The sequence below is a fragment of the Molossus molossus genome, unplaced genomic scaffold (genome assembly GCF_014108415.1).
Source record: "Molossus molossus isolate mMolMol1 unplaced genomic scaffold, mMolMol1.p scaffold_m16_p_4, whole genome shotgun sequence".
NCBI lineage: Eukaryota > Metazoa > Chordata > Mammalia > Chiroptera > Molossidae > Molossus > Molossus molossus.
Window position 1 is genome coordinate 36,735,823 of NW_023425377.1, and position 25,161 is coordinate 36,760,983.

The window sequence follows — 25,161 nt, forward strand, 5'->3', positions numbered from 1 at the left end:
TATCTGCTGGTACCTCCAAATTGGTGTTAAATAGTAACCATGTTTTTCCTTCAGTGGAAATGCTTGTAGTAGTTCAGCACTAAGCTTAATGACAGATTTGGGCCTGAGTTCATGTAAAATCATGTAACTTTAGCCAGGGGGTAATCTGCGTGAAGTGAAACCTCAGTGCTAACCCTTCACCTGGGCGAGCAACGTCTGAGCCCTTGGAGTAGGACCGCCTGGGCCGGCTCTGGATTAGGCTCCCCAGTCTGCAGGACGTGCTTGCAGGGGGAGTTGAGCAAAGTAGTGTGTAGTTCTCCCATTCTCTTAAGTTAGTGTCTTTATTTGTTGTTAGGTCCCCATCACCTCCGTCCCTGACCCAGTCCTGGGATATTCATTTTACTTCCTTCCACATTTCATTATCATTTCCTATTTATGAAGGTCTGTACTTGAGGTTAACATTTTTTTCTAAAGTATTTCCTTAGCCATACTAAAAATTCCAGATATCAATACCTATGGTCTACAGCTAATTTATAGATAATTCTATATTAAAGGCACTGAGTGCCTCTATGGCCCAAGACAACTGTTAGCCCTTCTAAACTTTTCATATGATAGGATTATTTGTTGACTGGTTTTGATATTATTCTCTTTAGTTTCATTGCTAAGTTTTAGACTTTTCCCCCCCAAAAAAAATTCTCATGGGGATATATCCTTTGAAATTTAGCCTTTGAATATGTGAACATATTTCTCTTTCTTTATACAAAAACAAAGATGCTAAGTATAAGCTTCCTGGAATGACAGTGTCTTGATATCTTTTTAAAACATTCCTCTCCTAGCACTGGGTGTAACTGCAGAATAAGGAGAACCAATACCAATTGTTTCTCCTTTTACTAGTGGTAGAACCATTTTGCCTGGAAACCAAAAGGATTCTTTACCTTTTGAGGGCATGGATTTCCTAGGACATGTCTCAGTTTTTCTCAGGCTGCATCACTTTTCCTGAGATGTTATACTCTTCTGAGCTCGAGAATTAAAACATTTTTGTTGCATTCGATAACTCCCTTCACAGGAGCAGCTGGTGCACACACCAAGTCCTGTGGCTTCAGACACACCCTCTGCTCCTCCCTTGCTCCCTGTCCTCTTTCCATGTGGCGTTCATCCTTGACCCTTATCTGTGCACCAAGCTCTGGTCCTACCTTGGCCATGCAGAGAACCTTGGTCATTATTTTCACCTGCTCAGCAGCAACCCTTTTCTGTCCACCTTCTTCGTCTGGAGCATTTCTTTTCTTTTTCTTTTTTTTGGCAGTCAACAGAATTTAATTTTTTTAATTAATTTTTTTATTTTTGTTACAGATGTTTCTCCTTTTCCCCACACTGATTCACCCTTCCCCAGTTTGTTGTCCATGTCCATTGTTCATGCCCATATACATGTAAGTTCAGTGGTTTATCTCTCCCCCACCACCCTCTCTTCTGGGGACTGTCAGTCTGTACCCCACTTCCACATCTCTGGGACTACCCCATTCCTCAGATTATTATGTTCATTATATTCCACAAATAAGTGAGATCATGTGATATTTGTCTTTCTCTGCTTGGTTTGTTTTGCTTAGGATAATACTTTCCATGTCCCTCCATGTTGTCTCAAAGGAAAGAGATCTTTCTTTCTTACAGCTGCATAGTACGCCATTGTGTATATGTCCCATAGCTTTTTTATCCATTCGTCTACTGATGGACATTTGGGCTGTTTCCAGACCTTAGCTATTGTAAATAGTGCTGCTATGAACATGGGGGTACATATATTCTTTCTGATTGGTGTTTCAGGCTTTTCAGGGTATATTCCTAGAAGTGGGATCACTGGGTCAAATGGAAGTTCAATTTTTAATTTTTTGAGGTAACAGCGTATTGTTTTCCATAGTGGCTGCATCAGTCTGCATTACCACCAGCAGTGTACTAGAGTCCCCTTTTCCCCAAACCCTCGTCAACACTTGTTGTTTGATGATTTGTTGATGGCGGCCATTCTGACAGGTGTGAGGTGATACCTCATTGTTGTTTTAATTTGCATCTCTCTGATGATTAGTGACGTTGAGCATTTCTTCATATGTCTCTCAGCCATTTGGAGAGGTGTCTATTTAGTTCCTCTGCCCATTTTTTAATTGGGTTCTTTGTCTTCCTTTTGTTGAGCTGTATGAACACTCTCTGTATATTGGAAATTAACCCCTTATCTGATATATCATTGGCAATTATGCTCTCCCATACAGTGGGTTGTCTTTCCATTTTGATGATTGTATCTTTTGCTGTGCAGAAGCTTTTTAGTTTGATGTAGTCCCATGTGTTCATTTTCTCCTTTATTTCTGTTGCCTTAGGTGATGTATCAGTGAAAATTCTGCTGTGTATGATGTCTGAAATTTTGTTGCCTACATTTTCTTCTAGGATTTTTATGGAATCATGAGTCACATTTAAGTCTTTTATCCATTTTGAGTTTATTCTTGTGTATGGTGTAAGCTGATGGTCTAGTTTTATTTTTTTGCATGTAGCTGTCCAATTTTCCCAACACCATTTATTTTGTTGCCTACATTTTCTTCTAGGATTTTTATGGAATCATGAGTCACATTTAAGTCTTTTATCCATTTTGAGTTTATTCTTGTGTATGGTGTAAGCTGATGGTCTAGTTTTATTTTTTTGCATGTAGCTGTCCAATTTTCCCAACACCATTTATTAAAGAGGCTGTCTTTACTCCACTTTATGCTCTTGCCCCCTTTGCCAAATATTATTATTATTATTATTATTATCCTCACCCAAGGACATTTTTCAATATTTTGATCAGATAGAGTGGGAGGGAGAGAAAGAGAGAGAAACATGGACGTGAAAGGGACACATTGAGTGGTCGCCACCCACACAACCCAATCAGGGCCGGGGACAAACTGCAACCGAGGTACGTGCCCTTAGCAGAAACCGAACCCGGGTCTCTCCACACCGCAGGCCAACGCTCTAACTGCTGAGCCAAACCGGCCAGGGCCCTTTTGCCAAATATTAATTGAGCATATTGCCTTGGGGCCATTTCTGGGTTCTCTATTCTATTCCATTGATCTATCTGCCTGTTCTTGTGCCAGTATCAGGCTGTTTTGATTACAGTGGCTTTGTAGTATAACCTGATATCTGGTATTGTGATCCCTCCAACTTTGTTCTTCTTTTTCAAGATTGCTGTGGCTATTCGGGGTTCTTTTTTAGTTCCATAAGAACTTCTGAAGTATTTGTCTAGTTCTGTGAAGTATGTTGTTGGTATTTTGATACAGATTGCATTGAATCTATAGATTGCTTTGGGTAATATGGACATTTTAATGATGTTAATTCTCCAATCCATGAACAAGGTATGTGCTTCCATTTTTTTCTTTCTTCCTCTATTTTTTTCAATGACCTGTAGTTTTCTGCGAATATGTTCCTTATTTCTTTGGTTAAGTTTATTCCTAGGTATCTTAATTTTTTTGCCACAATGGTAAATGGGATTGTTATTTTAGTTTCTCTTTCTGTGATTTCATCGTTGGTGTATTTCATCATTGATTTCTTGATGTTAATTTTGTATCCTGCTACTTTGCCAAATTCATTTATTAAGTCTAGTAAATTTTTGATGGAGTCTTTGGGGTTTTCTATGTATTGTATCATGTCATCTGCGAATAATGACAGTTTTACTTCCTCCTTTCCAATTTGGATCCCTTTCATTTTTTTCTTCCTGTGGCTAAGACCTCTAATACTATGTTAAATAAGAGTGGTGAATGTGGGCATCCTTGCCTTGTTCCTGTTCTTAAGGGAAACGCTTTCAATTTTTGCCCATTGAGTATGATGTTGGCTGTAGGTCTTTCATATATGGCCTTTATTATGTCTAGATATGATCCCTCTATTCCCACACTGCTGGGTGTTTTTATCAGAAATGGATGCTGGATGTTGTCGAAGACTTTTTCGGCATCTATTGATATGATCATGTGGTTTTTATTCTTCATTTTATTTATGTGCTGTATCACATTTATTGATTTGCGAATATTGTATCAGCCTTGCATCCCTGGCATGAATCCCACTTGGTCATGGGGAATAATTTTTTTGATGTATTGCTGGATCCCATTTGCTAGTATTTTGTTCAGGATTTTGGCATCTGTGTTCATCAGGGATATTGGTCTGTAGTTTTTTTTTCTTTGTAGTGTCTTTTTCTGGTTTTGGAATTAGAATTATGCTGGCCTCATAAAACGAGTTTGGAAGTCTTCCTTCTTCTTGAATTTTTTTGAAATAGTTTGAGGAGAATGGGTATTAGTTCTTCTTTGAATGTTCGGTAAAACTCCCCCATGAAGATGTCTGGGCCTGGGCTTTTGTTTGCTGGGAGAGTCTTGATTACATCTTCAGTTTCTTCTGTTGTTATTGGTCTGTTCAAGTTTTCTATCTCTTCCTGGTTCAGTTTTTGGAGACTGTGTGTTTCTAGAAATGTGTCCATTTAGCTTAGATTGTCAAATTTGTTGTCGTATAATGTTTCATGATATTTGTTAACAATCCTTTGTATTTCTGTGGTGTCAGTTATTATTTCTACTCTTTCATTTCTGATTTTGTGCATTGGGTTCTCTCTCTTTGTTTCTTGGTGAGTCTAGGTAATGGTCCATCAATCTTGTTTATCTTTTCAAAGAACCAGCTCTTTGTTTCATCGATCCTTTGAATTGTTTTTTTTTTCCATCTCCATGTCATTTATTTCTGCTCTGATCTTTACTATTTCCTTCCTTCTACTTGCTCTGAGATTTTCTTTCTGTTTGCTTTCTAGTTCTTTAAATTGTGAGGTTAGATAGTCTATTAGAAATTTTTCTTGCTTCTTGAGGTAGGCCTGTAGTGCTATGAACTTCCCTCTCAGAACTGCTTTTGCTGCATCCCATAGATTTTGTCTTGTTGTGTCTTCATGTTCATTGGTTTCCAGGAAGTTTTAAATTTCTTCCTTGATCTCCATACACAGCAGTAGTACCAGTGCCCCGAGAATCAGAACACCTTGTCCTCTCCCAGAGCCACCGGCTCTGCAAAGGCCAGTCGTGGTAAGAACTAGTACAGTCACCTTTATTTTTGCTTGGAATGGAAGTAAGTTCTCTTGAGAGGTAAAAGAGTGTGACACTCTTTTATACACCCCACTGAGCCATGTGGCTGTGACTGTATTGGACCCTCATTGAGAACGGACTGTTTTGTGCTCTTGCATAACAGCATGTGATCTATCACTGAAGCTTGGAGACCAAGAGACATGCCCTGAATACTCAGCATAGGTGCAGAGCTGATAGACACTCACCGTCTCCCTAGATGCTCGTGCATCTTCATAACTGTCCTTAGAGGCCTGTGTTTCACTTTCCTGGGTAGTAAGTCATGAGGTCCCTTCCACTCCTCTCCCCTCTCATGGCAAGGCCTGGGGTAGAGGACATGTCTGCTACCTTCCCTGTGGTTAGTTGGTCTGTGAATTCAGAACACACACCCACTGGTAGCTTTGGTCCTCGGTGCATGAGCATCTTAGCTCCTTATTTGTGTCCTCACATAAAGTCTGTTAGCAAATCGCCTATTAGACACCTGGTATTTGCTTGAGATGATGGTGGGAAGAAAATTCCTGTACAATGCAAGTAGCCCCCAAATAGTATTTTAAGTACCTCGTGGTGTAAGTTTTGTTTTTTTAATTAGTAACACTAATGGCCTGAATTTTTTTTGTTGCATAGTGACAGTATATGGAGTACAGCATATGGAGTAATTCCACTCCCAGGTGTGCCACTGTCTACATTTCTCGTCAAGAGTGAAGCCAATCATTAGAGATTATATCCTTCACCATCTGGAAACTGACTTCCATAAATTATTTTTTAGGTCTCCCTTGCCAGAATGAAATGAACAGGATTCAGAAGCTGAGCAAGGGGAAAAGCCTGTTAGGTAAGTACAATTTTTTGCCACTTGTTTAAACAACTAATTAAACCATCATGTCTCTTGTAATATTGAGCACAGCAATGGTTATTCAATTAGGGATCCGTATTTCATTACAGAAATGCCTCCCTTACCCCACACTGGTCTCTTTCAGGTAGCAGACAATATGCCTGAGCCAGCGGGCAGATGAGCTAGGGCTGGAGTCTGCTCTCTGACCTTGGGCTCCTGTGAATCTCTGCTTTTTCTTCTTCCAAGTACAGCCTTTGAATAGAGCTCTCAAGTGTTCCTTCCTACTCTAAATTTATAGGATTTCCTATATTCCCGTGCTCGTGATCCCTGGAAGCAAGTGTATGGCTATCTGGACATGACACATTTCTCCCCTTCTTTGTCCAGTGTAAGGTGGAAGCAGGAGGTACGTGTATTTTCCCACCATGACAGTCTGGCAAGGCCCTGGTTCCCTCAGCTCCATGCCGTCCTCTGCAGCACTCAGAGTTGTGTGGCATTCAGACCAGGTCTTCCCTGGGAAGTTGGTAAACCTCACCGTATGCCAGAAAAGACGGAGTCTGCATTGCTGTCCTTGCTTTTTAAAAATGGAGCTGGTGCAATAATTCACAATTATTCTCATTAAGCATTCAGGAGCAGGGCATTCCCTAAGCAGCTTGCTGTTTCAGAAGTTTTTTACTGGTTGTCAGATGTAGGCCATCTGTGAACTCGGGTGATTTCTCCTCTTCTAATGCCTCAAAGTACTCACTCCTCTTTCCTTCTACTTTTGAAAATTAGTTGTTTCACTTGCTTGGTTCAAACTTTGCACACCTGACAACATTCTGTTCAACTCAGAACTCCGAAGTGGAGACATCCCTCTCCCATAGGACTTGTGCTTAGTGCTCCGATTCCGCCATGTGGGTGAGAGTTTACTTGGGGTTTGAGTGATGTGCCTAAGGTATGCAGGTAGCTACAGAACTAGTATAATGCTATTTTAAAATATTTGTTTCCATTGGATATACATGTCTTCTTACTGCTTCATTGATGCATAATGAATTAAACGTGAGATGTGGTCTGAGATACAATGTTTCATCTTCCACTCTCCTCCACTCTCCTCGCTCACTTCTGTCCCACCATAAATCCTACCTACCTAGTTTGAAAGCTTACTTTCTCTCACATCTCTCCACATATGAAGATTACTCTTGCTGACTCACAAAAATACCATTTATCTGCTTACAAATTATTGTTCACATGATGGAATCTTCTGATCTAATAGATTGTGTTCAGTACCACTGCTGCCTACTTAGAAGCATGCTTGGCCTATTACACTGCAGATGTAGAGCCGCACCTGCGAACCCGGGGGCTCGGCCCAATGTGGTTTTATTTATTAAGTGCTTGTTTTCCAACTGCAGCCCAAGGAGGCAGAGCCCCATTTCTCCATCTCTCTACTTGTTCTTTGCAGATCTTATTTGAGAATCTGTTCACAAATCTCTGCTTTTTGGTTATTAAAAACATCTACTTTTTCTTCTTCCTGCTCCCTGAAGACGTGGGGTACTGAGCCTCTAAATTAGAGTGTGGGCACTACTCTCTAACTGCAGCAGGCCTACCTATCACTTAGGAATTGTTTTCTGGGGACATCTTTCAATCCATGATCTCTGTGCCTGCTAAGCTGAAACCTGGGGTCAAACCCAGGTTCAAATAGTAAAAATCTCTCTCCCAAGCCACACTTCTTTCTCTTTCTGGAGTCTATACCATAAAGAGGTAAATAACAAAAAAAAAAAGTCAAATAAAATTAAGGAATAGACGGTATCTTCAAAGTGCTGAGAGGAAATCACTTTGAACCTGGAATGTAAACTTAATCCAAAGAGCACATCTAAACATGATGACAGATATTCTCAAACCCCAGATTTACTGAAGACTTACCAAAATGATTTACTTTATAGAAGATAAATAATCCCAAAAGGAATTAATTGTGAAAAAAGACATGCAGCCTGGCCAGTGTGGCTCAGTGGTTGAGCATCGACCCCTGCACCAAGAGGTCGCTGGTTTGATTCCCAGTCAAGGCACATGCCCAGGTTGTGGGCCCGATACCCAGTTGGGGGCATGCAGGCGGCTGCCAGTCCACGTTTCTCTCTTTCTCTCTCCCTCTTAAAGAAAAACAAATTTTAAAAGACATGTAGCTAAATCTACATAAATATGACCCATAAAAATGTTTTGATAGCAAGCTGAACTTAAAATTTCAGACTATTGCTTGGGTTGCAGGCCCAATCCTCAGTGGGGGGCATGCAGGAGGCAGCCAATCGATGTTTCCATCTCTCTCCCTTCCTCTTTCCAGAATCAAAAAAAAATAGAGCTGAAATTTTTAAAAAATAATTTCAGACTACTGGTGGCAGTGAGCAAAAGTGGTAAAATATGTTAAATTTCTGATTTATTAGGACTAGAATATATAGTTTCTAAACCTACAGAAGAAAAACATGGAATAAAAAAAAATGCAATCATTTTAACAAAAGGCATGAAAGGAGGAAAATAAGAGCAAGCCTATCTGTAATCTCAATAAATATGAATGGGTCTAACTCATTTAGAGACTGTTGATTGGTATTTTTTAAAAGACAGTTACATATAAAACACAGAAACTTCAAACTAACAGAGAATAAAGACTCCTTTTTAGAACAATGTTAAAATCTGACAGTAGCAAATACCTTGTTTTGAATTCTAGAAATAAAGACAATATCATTTTGCTGAAATGTTCCTTTTACCATCTGATGTCATCAATTGGTGTATCCATGACTTTAAAACAAAATTGCAAGGAGGAACTGTCATAATTATAATCATAATCAGAGACTTTAAATATACCTGTCTTCTTGAAACTTACAGTTCAAGTAGGCAAAAGTAATATATATATATTTATATATAGGGAATTGAATAGTATGGTTAGTTAGCATTGATGTAAATGTATTCCTGTACACCAGCATAGAATATACAATCTTTACAAACACACAGGAAATATTTGCCATGGATTATGCCAAAAGAAAACTCAATCAATCTCAAAAATCATCAGAGATGGTATTCACTTGCCACACACAATAAAAGTAGAAGTAAATGAGATGGCCAAAAACCCATACATCTTTTTTTTTTAATAAATAATTACTCAAGGATGAAATACAGTATAACCTACAAAGCTCTGAGAATGACTGAAAAGGAAAGCATTGTGTACCAAAATCAGAGGGATGCAACTAAAGTGAAACTAGAGAGGAACAGTCAGAGCTTCAAATGCACTTATGAAAAAAATGAAATTTTCAAGTTAGAAGCTATGAGATCACCACAGTAAACTGAAATGATTAAGACTAAAGCAGAACAATGAAGTAGACCAACCTCTGCCAAAGTGAAAGGTTAAAATGTGCTCATGAATCAAGAAGAGGATGTACGCTCAAATAGAGCGTATGTGTCAGAATCACATGGAGGGCTTACTAAAGCAGTTTGTTGGGCCCCACTTCCAAAGGTTCTGGGTGGATCTGGGTGGGGTTGGGCCCAGGAATTAGCTGAGCTGTTTCCAGGTGATGTTGCAGCTACTGGTCCTGTATGATCACTTTGAGAGCCACCACTATCAACCAGTTATAACAACTATGAAACACTCATTGAAAAGGACACCATGAAGGACCACATGTGAGTAATAAAGAACCAGAAAAGCCCTGGCCAGATTGGCTCAGCGGATAGAGCATCGGCCTGCGATCCAGAGAGACCCGGGTTCGGTTCCCGCTAAGGGCACGTACGTACCTCGGTTGCAGTTTGTGCCCGGCCCTAGTTGGGTCGTGTGGGAGGCAGCCACTCGATGTGTACCTTGCATGTCGATGTTTCTCTCCCTCCCTCCCACTCTATCTGAACAAAATATCAAAAAATGTCCTCGAGTGAGGATTAAAAAAAAAAAAGAACCAGAAGACCCAGCTAGATTAAAAAAACATGAAATTAATTTAAATCAAAATGCTACTCATTCCCCCCAATATATACCAGGCCTCACATATTTTTATGGGTGAATCCTTTATGGAAGAGATTATTCTCATTTTATACAAAATGTCTAGAGTATAGAAAAAGAGAAAAATACCCAAAATGGTTTTAGGAATTCATTAGTTTGATACAGAAATAGCAGAAACAAAATTACATGCCTCCATCATTTAGTAACAGGTGCAAAAAGGTCAGTAAATTGCCCTGGCCGGTTTGGCTCAGTGGTTAGAGCATCGGCCTGCGGTCCTGAGAGACCCGGGTTCGGTTCCCGCTAAGGGTGCGTACCTCGGTTGCAGTTTGTCCCCGGCCCTGGTCGGTTGTGCGGGTGGCAGCCACTCGATGTGTTCCTTTCACATCGATGTTTCTCTCTCACTCTCTCTGTTCCTCTCTCTCCCTCCCACTCTACCTGAACAAAAAAATGGAAAAATGTCCTCGGGTGAGGATAAAAAAAAAAAAGTCAGTAAATTGAATCAGTGATATACCAAATAGCAGTGTGTCATGACCAAGTAGTATTTATTCCAGTAAAACAAAGAGAAAGAGATTTGAAATTGAACAACTTTAATTCATCTCATTAAAAGTAAGTAAAGGATAAAAAAAAAATCATATGATTTTATCAACTGTTAAAGTTATTGAATCAGGAAGAAACAGGAAATATGAATCAGTAATGAAAAATCTCCCAAGAATAAAAGCCTAGGACCATACAGCGTCACTGGTGAATTTTGTTATTGTTGTTAATCCTCATCCGAGGATATTTTTTCCCCATTGAATTTTAGAGAGAATGGGAGGGAAAGAGAGAAACATCCATATGAGAGAGACACATCGATTGGTTGCCTCCTGCATGCACCCCGACTGAGGCTGGATATCGAACCTGTAACCTTTTGGTGTGTGGTATGCAGACCGATGCGCTAACCAGTGACCCACACCAGCCAGGGCTCCACTGGTAAATTTTACTAAACATTTAAAGAAGAATTAACATCAATCCTTCTCAAACTCTTCCAAAAAATCAAAAAGGAGAGAACACTTCCAAATTAATTTTACCAGACCAGAATTATCCTACTAGCAAAGCCAGAAAAGTAGAGGCTAATGTCCCTGATGGATGTAGATGCAAAAATTTCCAATGAAACACTAGCAAACCAAATTCAGCAGCACATTAAAAGGATCATTCACTGTGATCACATGGGATTTATCCCTGTGATGTAAGGATAGTTCAACACCTGCAAATCAGTCTGTGTGATGTATCTCATTAACAAAATGAAGGGCAAAATCATAAGACCATCTCAACAGAAGCAGAAAATCATTTGACAAAAGTCAACAATTGTTCATGATAGAAACTTCCAACAAATTAGGTATGGAAGGAACATACTTCAACATAATAAAGGCCATTATGACAAGACCACAGCTAATATAACGTTCAATGGTGACAGGCTGAAAGCTTTTCCTCTAGTAAGGTGCCCACCCTCACCACTCCCATCTAACCCAGTACTAGAAGTCCTAGCCAGCACAAAGGCTACATAAATATGTAAGTAAATAAAAGACATCAGAATTGGAGAAAAGTAAATTAGTTTATATTTGCAGATGACACAATTATGCATATGAAAAACCCTAGACTCCACCAAAAACCTGTTAGATCTAAATCAACCAATTTAGTAAATTTTCAGGATACAAAACTAACATGCAAAAGTAAGTAGCATTTTTACACACTAACAACAAATTATCTGAAAAAGGAATAAAAAGATACAATTTATAATAGCATCAAAAACAAAATACTTAAGAATAAATTTAACCAAGGAGAAAGAGCGCTCCATTGAAAACCATGAGACATTAAAGAAGAAATAAAAGACAAATAAATCAAAAGATACCTTGTATTCATGGATTATAATTAATATTACCCAAAGCCATCTATCTTTAGATTCAATGCAATACCTATCAAGATTCCAATGGCATTTTTTACCGTTGAAAAAAACAATCCTAAAGTTTGTACAAAACCACAAAAGACCCTGAATGGCAAAAGCAATCCTGAAAAAAGCAAAGTAGCAAGCATCACTATTCTGATTTCAAGCTGTATTATAAAGCTATAGCAATCAAAACCATATGGCATAAAATAGACACACAGACCAATGGAACAGAACAGAATCAACAGCCCAAAAATAAACCCGTGCATACACCATCAACCAAGGACCCAAGATTACTCCATGAGGAAAAGGCAGTCTGTTCAATAAAAGGTGCTGGAGAAATTATACATTTACATGGAAAAGAATAAAACTAGTCCCCAATTCTACACCACTCACAAAATACAACTCAGTGGATTGAAGACTTACATGTAAAACTGGAAACCATGAAAGGTGTAGAAGGAAACAGAAGTAAGAGCTCCTTGACCTGGGTCTTTGTAATGACATTTTGGATATGACACCTAAAACACAAACAACAAAATGAAAAACAAGTGGGACTACATCAAACTAAAAGCCTCTGCACAGCAAAGAAAACCATCAGCAAAGAGAAAATAACCTATGAAATGAAAATATTTGCAAACCATATATCTGATAAGGGGTTAATATCTGAAATATATAAGAAACTCATACAAGTTAATAACAAAAATTATAATCATCATCCAATTAAAAATGGGCAAAGGACCTGAATAGATCCTTTTGTACAAGAAGATAGACACAGGTCCAATAGGGAAATAAAAATGTGCCCAACGTTACTAACATTAGGGAAATGCAAATCAAAACCACAGTAAGATCACTCCATGCCTGTTCAAATGGCTATCATCAAAAAAGATAACAAATGCTTGGGAGGATATAGAGAAAAGGAAACCCTTATACACTGCTAGTGAGATTGTAAATTGGTGTAGCCACTATGGAAAACAGTATGGAGGTTCCTCAAAAATTGAAAATGGAACTACCATATGATCCAGCAATTCCACTTTTGGGAATTATCTGAAGAAAATGAAAACACCAACTCAGAATACCTGCACCCCATTCACTGCAGCATCATTTACAATAGCCAAGACATGGGAACAACCTCAGTGCCTACTGGCGGATGAATGGATAAAGAAAATATGGTGTACACATCCAGTGGAATATTATTATTCAGCCATAAAAACAAAGGAAATCCTGTTAACTGTGACAGAATGGATGGACCTTGGGGGCATTATGCTGAGTGGAATAAATCAGACAGAAAGACAATATGGCATGGTCTCACTAATATGTGGAATCTAAACTACAACAAGTTCATAGAAAAAGAGCAGATGTGTGGTTACCAAAAGCAGATAGGCGGCGCGGGGGTGGGGGGTCAAAAAGTACAAGTTTCCAGTTGTAAGATTAGTATTGGACACATAATGTACAGCATGATGCCTGCAGCTCACACTGCTTAAAATATGTCTCTAAGTTGTTGAGAGTCGACTCTAAGAGTTTCATCACAAGGGGAACATTTTTCCTCTTTGTGTCTCTGTGAAATGAGGGCGTAAACTAACCCTGTCGTGGTCGCCATCTCACGGGGTTAGGGAGCCCAGTCGTCACCGCACACCTTTCGCCGCGTGTGGTGCTGCACTGTGGTATCTCAGCTGCACTGCAAAACATAAAGTAAAAGCTATTAATAACAGTAGTGTGTATTTGCAATTTAAAGGGAAAATAGGAACTCATCAGAGAAAGGAAAGAAGGAATCCTACCTATCCTTGAGCAAGTCACAGGGCCCTGTCATCTTGACTGAGTTAACCAGCCAGCCCGGCAGCGAACACCGTGCCTGACCGCGATCCCTCTTCTGAGCGTCTCTCCCTTCTCTGACCCCCAGGAACGTTCGTGCCCCGGTGCAATGAGGAGGGCTATTACAGAGCCACGCAGTGCCACAGCGGCACGGGGCAGTGCTGGTGTGTGGACAGGTACGGGAACGAGCTGGCCGGCTCCAGGAAGCAGGGCACCGTGAGCTGTGGTGAGTAGGCCTCTGTCCCCCACGATGCTCTCTGTACCCATAGGTCCTCGCTGTGGTAGGTTCTGAGTAGAATAATGTCAAGAGGTGGCTGTGGTGTACAGTGAGTGGCCTTACAAGGGAGACAGAGTAACCCTGAAATTACATGAGATGATGCATGCATCTGGCTTTTTGGGTGGCCACTGGGCTGGAGGGCAATTTTTGACACTTGGGAGAATAAACCTCCCCAGAAGGCAGAAGTATCTCAAGAATTCTGGGGCTCCTATCAGAACAAAGCTTGGGGGCTATGCCATGCAGAGTAACCCCCAGACAGGGATGCTCCCATGTTCAGAAAGTGAAGTACATGCTTTTGCCCTGCAATTAAGTCACATGCGGGGGAACCCCTGACATGGGTTGTGAGTATAAGCAGAAACTAACCTCAATCTTTTCCTCCTCCCTCGAGTTTAGAAGAGGAGCAGGAAACCTCAGGAGACTTTGGCAGCGGGGGCTCCGTGGTCCTCCTGGACGATCTGGAGGACGCACGGGAGCTGGGCCCAAAGGACAAACTGGGGAAGCTGCGGATGCATACCCGGGCGGTGACAGAGGACGACGAGGATGAGGACGACGACAAAGAGGATGAGGTCGGGTACATATGGTAGTGCCCACAAGGGAGAGGACACAGGCTGGCACGAAACTGCAAGTTTCTTCCTGTCCCTGCATTTGTATCTAAGACTCCACGGCACCAAGGTCTCGTCTCCCTTGTCGCTCTCTGTGCCCGGCCTGCGGTCTGGAGGACGGCTACTTGTCCCCAGAGCATTCTGGTCTTGCTTACGGCTCTGTGGGAAGGAAGGTGTTGTGCTGTGTTGTGTGTTTAGACAGGAGACTGGCTGAGCTAGAGCCTCCTTCCCTCCCATGAGACCGGTGCACCGAGCATGATTTACGGAGGATTTGACAGTGCAGGGAGCCCCACCCTCAATGTCGAAGACCCTTTTCCGACTAGGGCGGTTATTCAGCATGGTTCCGGCCTGACGGTGTCTAAGTGCTTTTCTGTGTCTTGTAGATGTCGTGGAAAATACACCACACTGTACTCGATCCCGCTCCCACCACCCCTGGTGTTCATTGTTAAAAATTAGTTACATCACTATATCTGGCTTCCTACAAACAACAGCCTTAATTCAGTCAAGAATCCTTTTGGGGAACTGATTTTCTTTATTAAAAATGGTGTCTGGATGCTTCTCTCTGTACATGCGTATATGTATACATATGTACAGAAGAGACTGTGTGTGTGCAAGGTACACACATCACTAAGAAAACCTGTTTGACTATCTATTAACAATTCATTTGAAAAACAATATACATGTGTCAGCTTGTCCAGACCTGGAGCACAATTCTGGAACGGCATTTGTTCGCAGTCCTGTTTGCACTAAGGTTGGCACTTGCAGCCCACAGGTGGAGGAGGGTTCTTCTCTAAGCATCAGCAATTGCTGGAGCCTCTTTGATTTGGATGAGCCTCTGCCTGCCTGAATCACTTCTCTTGTACAAGCCATGAGACTCCCACGTGGGCAGCGTCACAAGCCATCTCTTCCATTCAGCTCAAAGCCCCCTCGGGCTGCAGCAGTCCCAACCTACTCAAGGGCTTGCTCTAAGGCTGTACACGTAGCCCCGCTCGTGGTGTTCCTTAGAAGAAAATTTGGGATTCTTAACTCAAGGTTTTGTTTTTGCCGCCATTCCATCCACAAATCACAAAGGGATAAAAAGCAGCATCAAATCCTCTAAGGAGCTTCACAGTTGCACATGGAGGCTGGGTGTTTAAGAGTTGGCCTGTCTCCATGCCCTTGCCCAGACCAGTGGCAAGGTACTGATGAAGAGAGTCCTTCACCATTTGCGTTTCTTTCCCTAAGTAAAACCATTATTGGAGTCCATCTCCAAATCTAGTGGAGTTGTCATCGCCCTAGTCTTCAGGTCCTTCCTCCCTGTCAGGCTGGCCCAGATACCAGGGCGAGTACCAAAGAGCAGTCTTCAAAGTGGCCCCGTGTAGTTTAGTGATGGCCTTCGGCTCCTGTCCCACCTGGTGTCCGTCTGCCTGGATGCCCCAGGCAGCCACCCAGCAAGGCTCTCTGGCCCCCAGTTTTTCTTCCCTTCCTCATTAGCTCCAGCTAGTCCACAGAAAGACCAACTCAGGCAAAAAATGTGCTCAGCCAAACCATGATTGCAATGGCAGATGACCAACCCTTCACCCCAAAATGACCATTTCTTTGTACGTTTCCCACCCACCTGAAACTAGCATTTTCCAACCCTTTCATTGGCTGGACAAAGTGGCTTTACCCCTGAAGCTAGTCTCAGAAGGGAGATGAACAGGCTCGATGTAGAGAACCCCTCAGGCCCGACAGACACAAGTACAGCCAGGACCCTAGATGCAGGGAGACCACAGGCAAGCACTGGTGGAGATCTCAACTCCATCGCCTCTGTGTTAATATTTTTTTCCTAACTTGCACAAAACTTGGAGATCATAATTTAAAAACAGGTGCTTAATTGCAGCTAAATTACAATAGAGTATATAAAAGCATCAAGACATTTTTAAAAGTCTCTGTTTAGACCCTCAAAGAAAGCCATTGTGACTATCTCCTCCAAGCTTGGAAAAATGCACAAGAGAACAAATTAAAATTGACAAACTGATTACACTTAGAGAAACTAATTATCTTATGACAAGTGTCAAATTAGATGACACTTAAAGCATTAGTATAATGACGGAGAAGAGTGTCAATAGTCAATTCCCAGGAAGGTAATGAGATGCTCATTTTCAGAGATATTCCAAGAAGATATTTTGATCATTAAAATACTAAATAAAAAGCCCTCCTACCACCAGAACCCCAAACCAGGGGGGGCCACACTCATGCCACTGTTCATGCTCACTTGGGCTGGGCAGCATTTGATTTTTTAAAGAGCTTTAATACTTCCTGCTTGTCAAAAGTACTGAAGCTTAGATTTTTTTATTTTAGTTACTTTATCCTTAGAAGTACAATTTTTGTTTTCTTTCTTTTGGCAGGAATCCTTTAGCTAGTGCCAAGGTGTACATAACACTCATCATGAAAAAACACTTCTGTGATCATCTAGTCCCTTGCTTGAGACAGGCATTGAATTCTCACTAGCTCATTTTTGGAAACTCCTTCGTAAGTAGTTTTATTCTTATTCCATAAATGATTCTCTTGTTTAATACCGTTTCCTTAGCATCCAACTTAAATCCCAGAATTTTCTCCCACCTTGCTTAGTTTTCTGCCATATTAATGTCTTTTTGTTTCTATAGACATTCACAGCATGGGAATACTTTAATACTGAATTTGAGGTTTTGTATCAGTTTCCCCTTCTTTATGCCCATTCCCCAGGCCCAGCAATGAATGAGGACATGTCTGTCCAGGTCTGCCCCTGCTTTTCCCAGGACACCATTCCCTTGTGTTTACGTCGGCCACACTGTACAGTGACAACCTTTCTACAGTGGATGGTTTTGGTCTTTTTTACACTTTCTTCTTGGAGTCCCTGTGTGTCCCTGTTCAGTGTGCAGCGCTGTAGTGGCAGCCACCGCACTCCGAGTGTCAGCTTGTTGTCCTTCTTGTAGACAAAGCAGTGATGTAGGAAAACCTAGTGAATTCTGAATGCTTTTTCTATGTAGGCTTATCTGGTTAATAGTAATTGCTTAACTGTAGTCCTGAGTAGGTGCATTTCTGTCTGTCTCAATAAATTTTAATTTGTCTGCAACATCTGAGTGTTGGTGTTTTGTTAGCTTGGATGTGTCCTCAGCAGGCATGCCCGCACCCAATGTCCGGAGGGCAGTGTGGGCACAGAGGGAGAGCACACGCCAGCCCCCGGCAGGGTTTCCACACAAGGGAGGGAGGCCGGCCAGCTGGCGGCCCGGCCTGTCTCGGCCTCTCTCCGCACACCCTGGCGCAGGCGAGCCCTGGGCCCACTCAGCCTTGGACCGCATCACCTGACCCCTCTTTTTGTTGCTCTTACCTCTCTCGAGCTTCAGTTTTGCGCCTTCATCCTTACCAATCAGATTTCACTGTCTCCATCCTGCTCAGGACCTCAGACTTTTTCAATTCGGCTATTCCTCCCCTCTTCAGTCATTCTCCAGTTCTTCTGGAAAATGAAAAATCCCTCTCCTTTACCGGGACTCTGAGTTCTCCTCAGTTCATGGATTAACATAGGAGATGCTTGGCAAAGCACCCAAACTGGAACAGGAATTTTCTCTCCACCTCTATGCACATTTAGGCCAGTGTGTCTGGGACTTAATTATACCCCGAGTCAGTAATTGCACCATGGGCTGAGGTACAGACTGTCTTACGAAGAATTCCTTCACCCCATGGACTGGATTGTATAGACAGTCCACAGGTGGAACATTCGCAGAACGATGCTTCGTCAGTTCACCAGCTAACTGGGATCAGGAGGACGATGGCCAGCCTGAAGCCTCGGGAGCTCCAGTACATGAAAGAAAAGTGGGTACCTGTGGACACACTCCAGTCCACCCAGCACAGTGGCACTGGCCACATGTCACATTCCTCCTCAGGTGAGCCTTCATGGATGCCACGTGGCCTGTCAAAGGCAGTTCTCCAGTTTTAGATACACTATGTGAGCAAAGAGGTCATAGCACCTTCTCACAGTTCCTAGTCAGTTGTAAGATCTTGGACAAACCAATCCAAGGAAAGAAGCAGATTTCAAAATTTATTCATTCAACAAGCTTTTATAAGTTTTATTAATAGGGTTGTAGATTTGTAGATTAGTATGTGTTGGATGGATGAATGCTGCTATGGGCAGGACCCATTCAGTTCTAGGAATATACATGTGAGTAAGACCTGGTGCCTGCTCTGTGAAGTTACTGCCTTGAAAACAACTGACAAATAAATGACTGTGATAATACAGGCTGGTGGAGATCATCGCTGCACCAACGGCTACCGCAGCCTTATTACAGCTCGTCTGCCTTGGGCCTTTTATCTGCCCTTCCCTGGATTTCCTCCTGCCTCTCTGGCCGGTCCTTTCAGGCCTCATACACTGTCACCCACTTCTGTCATTGTCAGTGTCCTCAGGCTCGTGTCCCGTCCACTTCTCTTCACATGCCTAACTCTGGGCGTCTCCTCTGTGCCATTGGCTTCGACCACCTCCTCTGCTCTGGAGACACCCAATCTGTATCTCAGGTTGGTTCTCACTTCCACTCCACTCTGAAAAAATCGCCTGACATTTACATAATTCTACGCAAAGTCCCAGTGACACCTCAATTTCAAACCTTCAGAAATAAAATGACAGGATGAAACAGGGTGACAAGGGTCAGAAAGACTTACCTTAAACAAATCCTAAAAAACAGGAGCCACAAGGGAAAACTGATAAATTTTCTTCCATCAAAATGAATATCGCATCATAACAAACAAAAAAGAAACAAAAAACTAAAGAAGTCATCGGTGACAAAAAGATAAAGGATTGACTATAAAATTTTTTTGAACTCCTACAAATCTATAAGAAAAATATAGTCCAACAGACTAATAGAGAAAAGATAAAAACAAGTGATTCATAGAAGATACACATGGTCAGAGAACACAAAGCAATGATCTATCAGTTTTACTCAGTAAAAATCAAGTGTTGAGAATGTGGTATAAAGAATGCTCTTGTACCCTGCGGTCAGAATAGCCCCATGGAAGGCAGTTTGGCAGTAGCTATCAAAATAAAAGTATACACGCTAGGGCCCAGTAATTCCACATCTCAGTAACTACTCCGAGAGGGAAAAAAAATGTACTAATTTACAAAGATGTATACGTTTATTCATGGCAATATCATTTGTTAGAACAAGAAATCTGGAACAAAATTAAAAATCCACCAGTGGGCACACTGGAATGCTATGCAGCGGTCAAAAAGAGTGAAATAACTTCATATGCACTGACTTAGTAGAACATCTAAAATATCAGTTGTATGAGGAAAAATTCAAGTGATAGAGTATTAAATATTAAATTATATATCTAAAAGAGATACTATCCATTTTCCCAGGTAAGTATGAAAATGCACAGACCTTGCTTGAAAGTTCAGACACCAAACTAGTGCTGACCACTGAGAGAAGGACTGGGATTGGGTCTGGTGGCCAATGGTGGCATCAGCCTCACCTCTCTGTTGTTTTTGTATCACAAAGGCAATGTACCGTAATGTCTTGTGTGATTTAAAAATTAATATTTAAAAAATATTTTATCAGCTTCTTCAAAATTTCTCTACCTACGGTCTTGACTTCAGGAAGGATACCACCATCCATGCTGTTCTCCTCAACTTTCAACTGAAATAAGTCCCTGAATTCTGTCAACTCATCTTTCTAAATTCATCTCTTCCTCTCCCACCACTGTCATGGTTCTGACCACTGCCATCTTTCGGAACTGTACTAGGAATTTTTTATCTAGTGACCCTACTTTATCCTTGCAGCTTCGATCCTACATGTTGTTGCTGCCAGAATAATTTATTCTCAAGGAAAATCTGAGCATGTCACTACCATACTTAATCTTAAAGGTTTCCCGTCACTTTTAGGGCCAAATATAAACAATTTGGCTTGGCAAACTCCCTTTTTAATTTATTTCTTTGCACCTATTTGTCCCCTTGAATTCCTCACTTCTCAAGTTCTAATTATTTTTCTGAAGCACCTCCACCTTACCCAAGTCTCTGCCTGTGTTCTTGATAGTTTCTTTAGCTGGAATGCCTACAGGACTCAGCTCAGTTATTACTCCTCTAGGAACTCTTCTCAACTGCTCCAGGAAGTCCTAGGTGTTCCTTGTCTTTTCCTAGCACTTGGTGCTTGGTAACTGCCATGTCTAATTCTCTCATCAAAAACAAGAGATGGAACAAAATGGCAGAATAGGAAGCTCCAAGCCCCTATTTCTCACAGATACATTAAAGAACAACTAAAACCTGATTAAAATGATCTTATAGGAACTGTATAAAAGTTAAAAGTCTACAGAAACCAAGTGAACACTTACCTAATCAACAAAAAGCTACATTCAAAATGGTAGGAAATTTCATGGTGTTTTTACTTGCTCTACACCTGCGATTTCTCAGCTAGTGTGCCATGGCACACTGGTGTGCCACAAGAATTTTTAAAACATTCAATATAGTTGGCCCTCGTTTATTGCAGTTAATCAGTTCCAGACTGTACTGCGATAAATGATTTTCTGTGAAGTAGGATTCTTTATTTATATATAGTGGTCCCTTGCCACTTCGTGCTTCGACTTTCACAGCTTCACTCTATCGCGGTTCATTCAAATACAATATTATACTTGAAAAAATCATGATTGAGTGAAGCTGCAAAAGTCGAAGCATAAAGTGGTGAGGGGCGACTGTACTTGACTATTTAGTCAAGGAGCATGGACCTCTTTTCCCTTAGATTGTCAAATAAAAAAATGACAACAGCCAATACAACAATAGCCATCTGATGTGAATGAATCAAAATTATACCTACTTTTTTTTTTTTATTAGATTGGCAAAATTTATATATTTTTTGATGTGCTAGAGAATTTTAGTAATTAGTTTGTGTGTGCCATGAGATGAAAACAGTTGAAAATCATTGCCCTAGTCCACTCTCTCCAGTGCAACAAAAATTTGATCTGGAGAATATGGTATCCCAGTTCCTAATTCCATCCCATAAATCAGAATGAAGCGAGAAGACCTTTTTGGCAACATTCTAACTGACTGGAGTCTCAGGGAGAAGCAGGGGGTACTTCTCATGAAAACTACAGGGAGACTGTATACCTGCAGATGTCTAGGACAGAGATTATAAGTAAAGGCACACAATAGGCCACTTAAGGCTCTGAAGAAAAGCGAAAGTGAAACTATTTGAGAAATTAAGATATTCAAAAGTGAGGGGGAGCCACAAAGAGGCCAGGAAAAATATATGCTGAGGCAAGATGCATTACTACATTGGGTTGATCCCAAGCCTCAGACATTCCTAGTTAATTAGTGAAGGACTTCCCTGGCACAGAGCTAGTCTGTAAAGATTGAGAGAGGTGGCTGTTTTTTTGTTTTTTCTCTAAATGTCCTATTTTCAACAACAACAAAAAATCACAAGGTACATAAACCACCAGGAAACCACAACCCATTCAAAGGAAGAAAATAGGGAGGCAGAATTATTCCTGAAGAAGCAGTGCAGGCAATGCACTTACTAGACAAAGACTTAAAAACAACTGTCATAAATATGTTTAAAGAGCTAAGGAAAGACAATAACAAAATAAAAAAACCTAATAAAAATCAGAGAAATGATATGTAAACAAAATGAGAATGTGAACAAGGAGATAGAAATTATAAAAAAGAACTAAACAAATTCTGGAGCTGAAATATACAATTACTAAATAAAAAACAAATTCACTAAAAGAGTTTAATAGCAGATTTGAGTAGGCAGGAAAAAAATCAGTAAGACTAAAAATAGGACATTTTAAATTACCAAGTCTGAGGATCAGAAAGAAAAGCAAATGAAGATAAGTGAAGAGAGCCTAACGGACTCATGGAACACCATAAAGTAGACTAAAACATATATTGTGAGAATCCAAGAAGGAGAATAAAGGATTAGAGAGATTATTTGAAGAAATAAAAGCTGAAAATGTACCAAATTTGAGGCAAGAATTAATTTGTACACCCAAGAAGCTCTATAAACTTGAAGTGGGATAAATGCAAAGAGACACACACTAAGACACATCATAATCAAATTATGAAAGTCAAAGCCAAAGAGAAAAATCTTAAAAGCAACAAGAGAAAAGTAATTAGTCATATATAAATTATCCTCAGTAAGACCACTAGCAGATTCTCCAGCAGAAACTTTGGAGGCCAGAAGGCAATGAAATAAAATCATTCAAAGTGTGGAAGAACAAAAAATTTGACAACCAAGAATTCTATAACTGGCCTGGCCAGTGTGGCTCAGTGGACTGACTGTCTTCCTGTGGACTGAGCAGTCCCGGTTCGATTCCCCGTTAGGGCACATGGCCAGGTTGCAGGTGTGATCCCCAGTAGGGGACGTGCAGAGTCAGCTGATCAGCATTCTGCCTTCACATCGATGTTTCTCTCTCTCCCTCTCCCTTCCTCTAAGTACAAATAAAAATACTTTTTTAAAAAAAGAATTCTATAACTGGTAAAAATGGCCTCCAAAAAGGAGGGAGAAATTAAGACTCTGAGATATAAATAAAAGCTGAAGGGATTTTATTTCCACTAGTACTATCCTATAAGAAGACTCAATTTACTAAAATTAGAAATGAAAGTGGGGCATATTACTACTAATGTTATAGAAATAAAATGGATTATATATCCAATTATACAACAGTAAATTGGATAATTTAGATAAAGTGGACAAATTCCTAGAAACATACCAAGACTGAATCATGAAGAATAGAACATCTGAATATACCTATAACTAATAAGTACTGATTGAATCAGTAATCAAAACTCTCCCAAAGAAGGAAAGCCCTGGACCATAGATCTCCATTGGTGACTTCTAACAAACATTTACAGAAGAACTAACACCAGCTCTTTTCAAACTCTTCCCAAATAATTGAAGAAGAGGAAACACTGCCTTACTCATTCTACGGGGCCAGCATTAGCCTGATACCAAACCTAGTCAAAGATACAAAAAAAGAAAACTATAGACCAGTATCCATTATGACTATTCATGCAAAAACCCTCAACAAGATATTAGCGAAGTAAATTCAGAAACATTGTAAAAGATTTATAAATAAAGACCAAACCAATTATCTCCTGGATGCAATATGGTTCAATATACAAAAATACATCAATGTAATATACCGCAATAACAGAACGAAGTGGTGATAAAACCACATGATCATCTAGATACAGAAAAAGCATTTGACAAAATTCAGCAGCATTTTATAATTTAAAAAGCTCAAACTAGGAATAGAAGGAAACTACCTCAATGTAATAAAGTCCATATATGAAAACCACATAGCTAACATATGACTCAATTAAAAAAAAATAAAAGACTGTAAGCTCTTTTTGCCTTTACATTCATGAATAAGACAAGGATGTCTGCTTCCATTACTCCTATTCAACATAATATAGGAAGTACCAGCCAGAGCAATTAGGCAAGAAAAAGGAATTAAAGGCATCCAAATGGGAGAGGAAGAAATCTACTTATCTCTGTTTGCAGATGACATGTTTTTATATGTAGAAAACTTAAAAGATTTCACAAATCATGGAACTAATTAACTAAATCTGAAAAATTTCAGGATGCAAAATCAACACACAAAAATCGCCTGTGTTTTTTATACACTAACAATGAACAATCTGAAAGGGATTCAGCAATGATTTTTTGCATATGACATCAGAAACACAGGCAGCAAGAGAAAAAAATAAATTGGACTTTACCCTAGCTGTTTTGGCTCAGCAGTTAGAGCATCAGCCTGCAGTCTGGAGAGACCCAGGTTCAGTTCCCACTAAGGGCATGTACCTTGGTTGCAGTTTGTCCCAGGCCCCAGTTGGAGTTGTATGGGTGGCAGTCAGTTGATGTCGCTCTCTTACATTGATGTTTCTCTTTCTTGCTCCCTCTCATTCTATGAATGCAAAAAGTATCCTCAGGTGATGATTAAAAAAATTAAATTAAAAAAAAAAATAAACTGGACTTCACTGAAATTTTAAAAATGTGTGTGTTACAGGACACCATTAACAGAGTGAAAGGCAACCCATATAATGGGAGAAAATACTTAACAATCATATTTGATCGGGGTTAATATCCAGAATGTATAAAGAATGCCTACAAGTCAAAACAAAAGAAAATCCAATTAAAATGAGCAAAAGACTTGAATCGACATTTTCCAAATGACCTTTGAGTACATGAAAAAGTGCTCAACATCACTAACAATTAGGGCAATGTAAATCAAAATCACATGGAGATACACTTTGTACCATTTAGGATGGCTATTATCAAAACAACAAGTACAGACAAAGATGTGGAGAAATGGAACCCTGTGTGCTGCAGGTGTGACTATAAATGTTAGGACCATCTAGGAAGACAGTATGAGAGCTCCTCAAAAAGGTAAACAGCATGCCTAGATGACCCAGCAATTTCTTTTTCGAATAAAATTTATTGGGGTGACATTGGTTAATAAAAGTATATAGATTTCAAGTGTACAATTCTATGATACATCATTTGTATATTGCACTGTGCGTTCACCACACAAAGTCAAACCTCCCTCCATCATCACATATTTAACCCCCTTTCCTACTCCCCCACCCCATTTCCCCTCTGGTAACCACCATACTGTTGTCTGTGTCTAAGAGTTTTTGTTTATTTGTTTGCCTTGTTTATTCATTTGCTGTTTTCAGTTTCACAGCCTACATATGAGTGAAATCATGTGGTTCTTGGCTTTTTCTGTCTGA

General features: G+C 40.3%; 1 protein-coding gene across 1 annotated transcript in view; it reads left to right on the forward strand.

Moving 5' to 3' along the window:
- Positions 1-15,566, forward strand: part of SPOCK1 (SPARC (osteonectin), cwcv and kazal like domains proteoglycan 1) — a 177,293-nt gene extending 161,727 nt beyond the window's left edge. Inside the window, exons 7-9 of the mRNA XM_036281827.1 lie at positions 5,833-5,895; positions 13,657-13,794; positions 14,239-15,566. Of these exons, the coding sequence (XP_036137720.1) occupies positions 5,833-5,895; positions 13,657-13,794; positions 14,239-14,429 (392 nt within the window). The 3' untranslated portion in view covers positions 14,430-15,566. The remainder of the gene's footprint in view (positions 1-5,832; positions 5,896-13,656; positions 13,795-14,238) is intronic.
- The last annotated feature ends 9,595 nt before the right edge of the window (positions 15,567-25,161 follow it).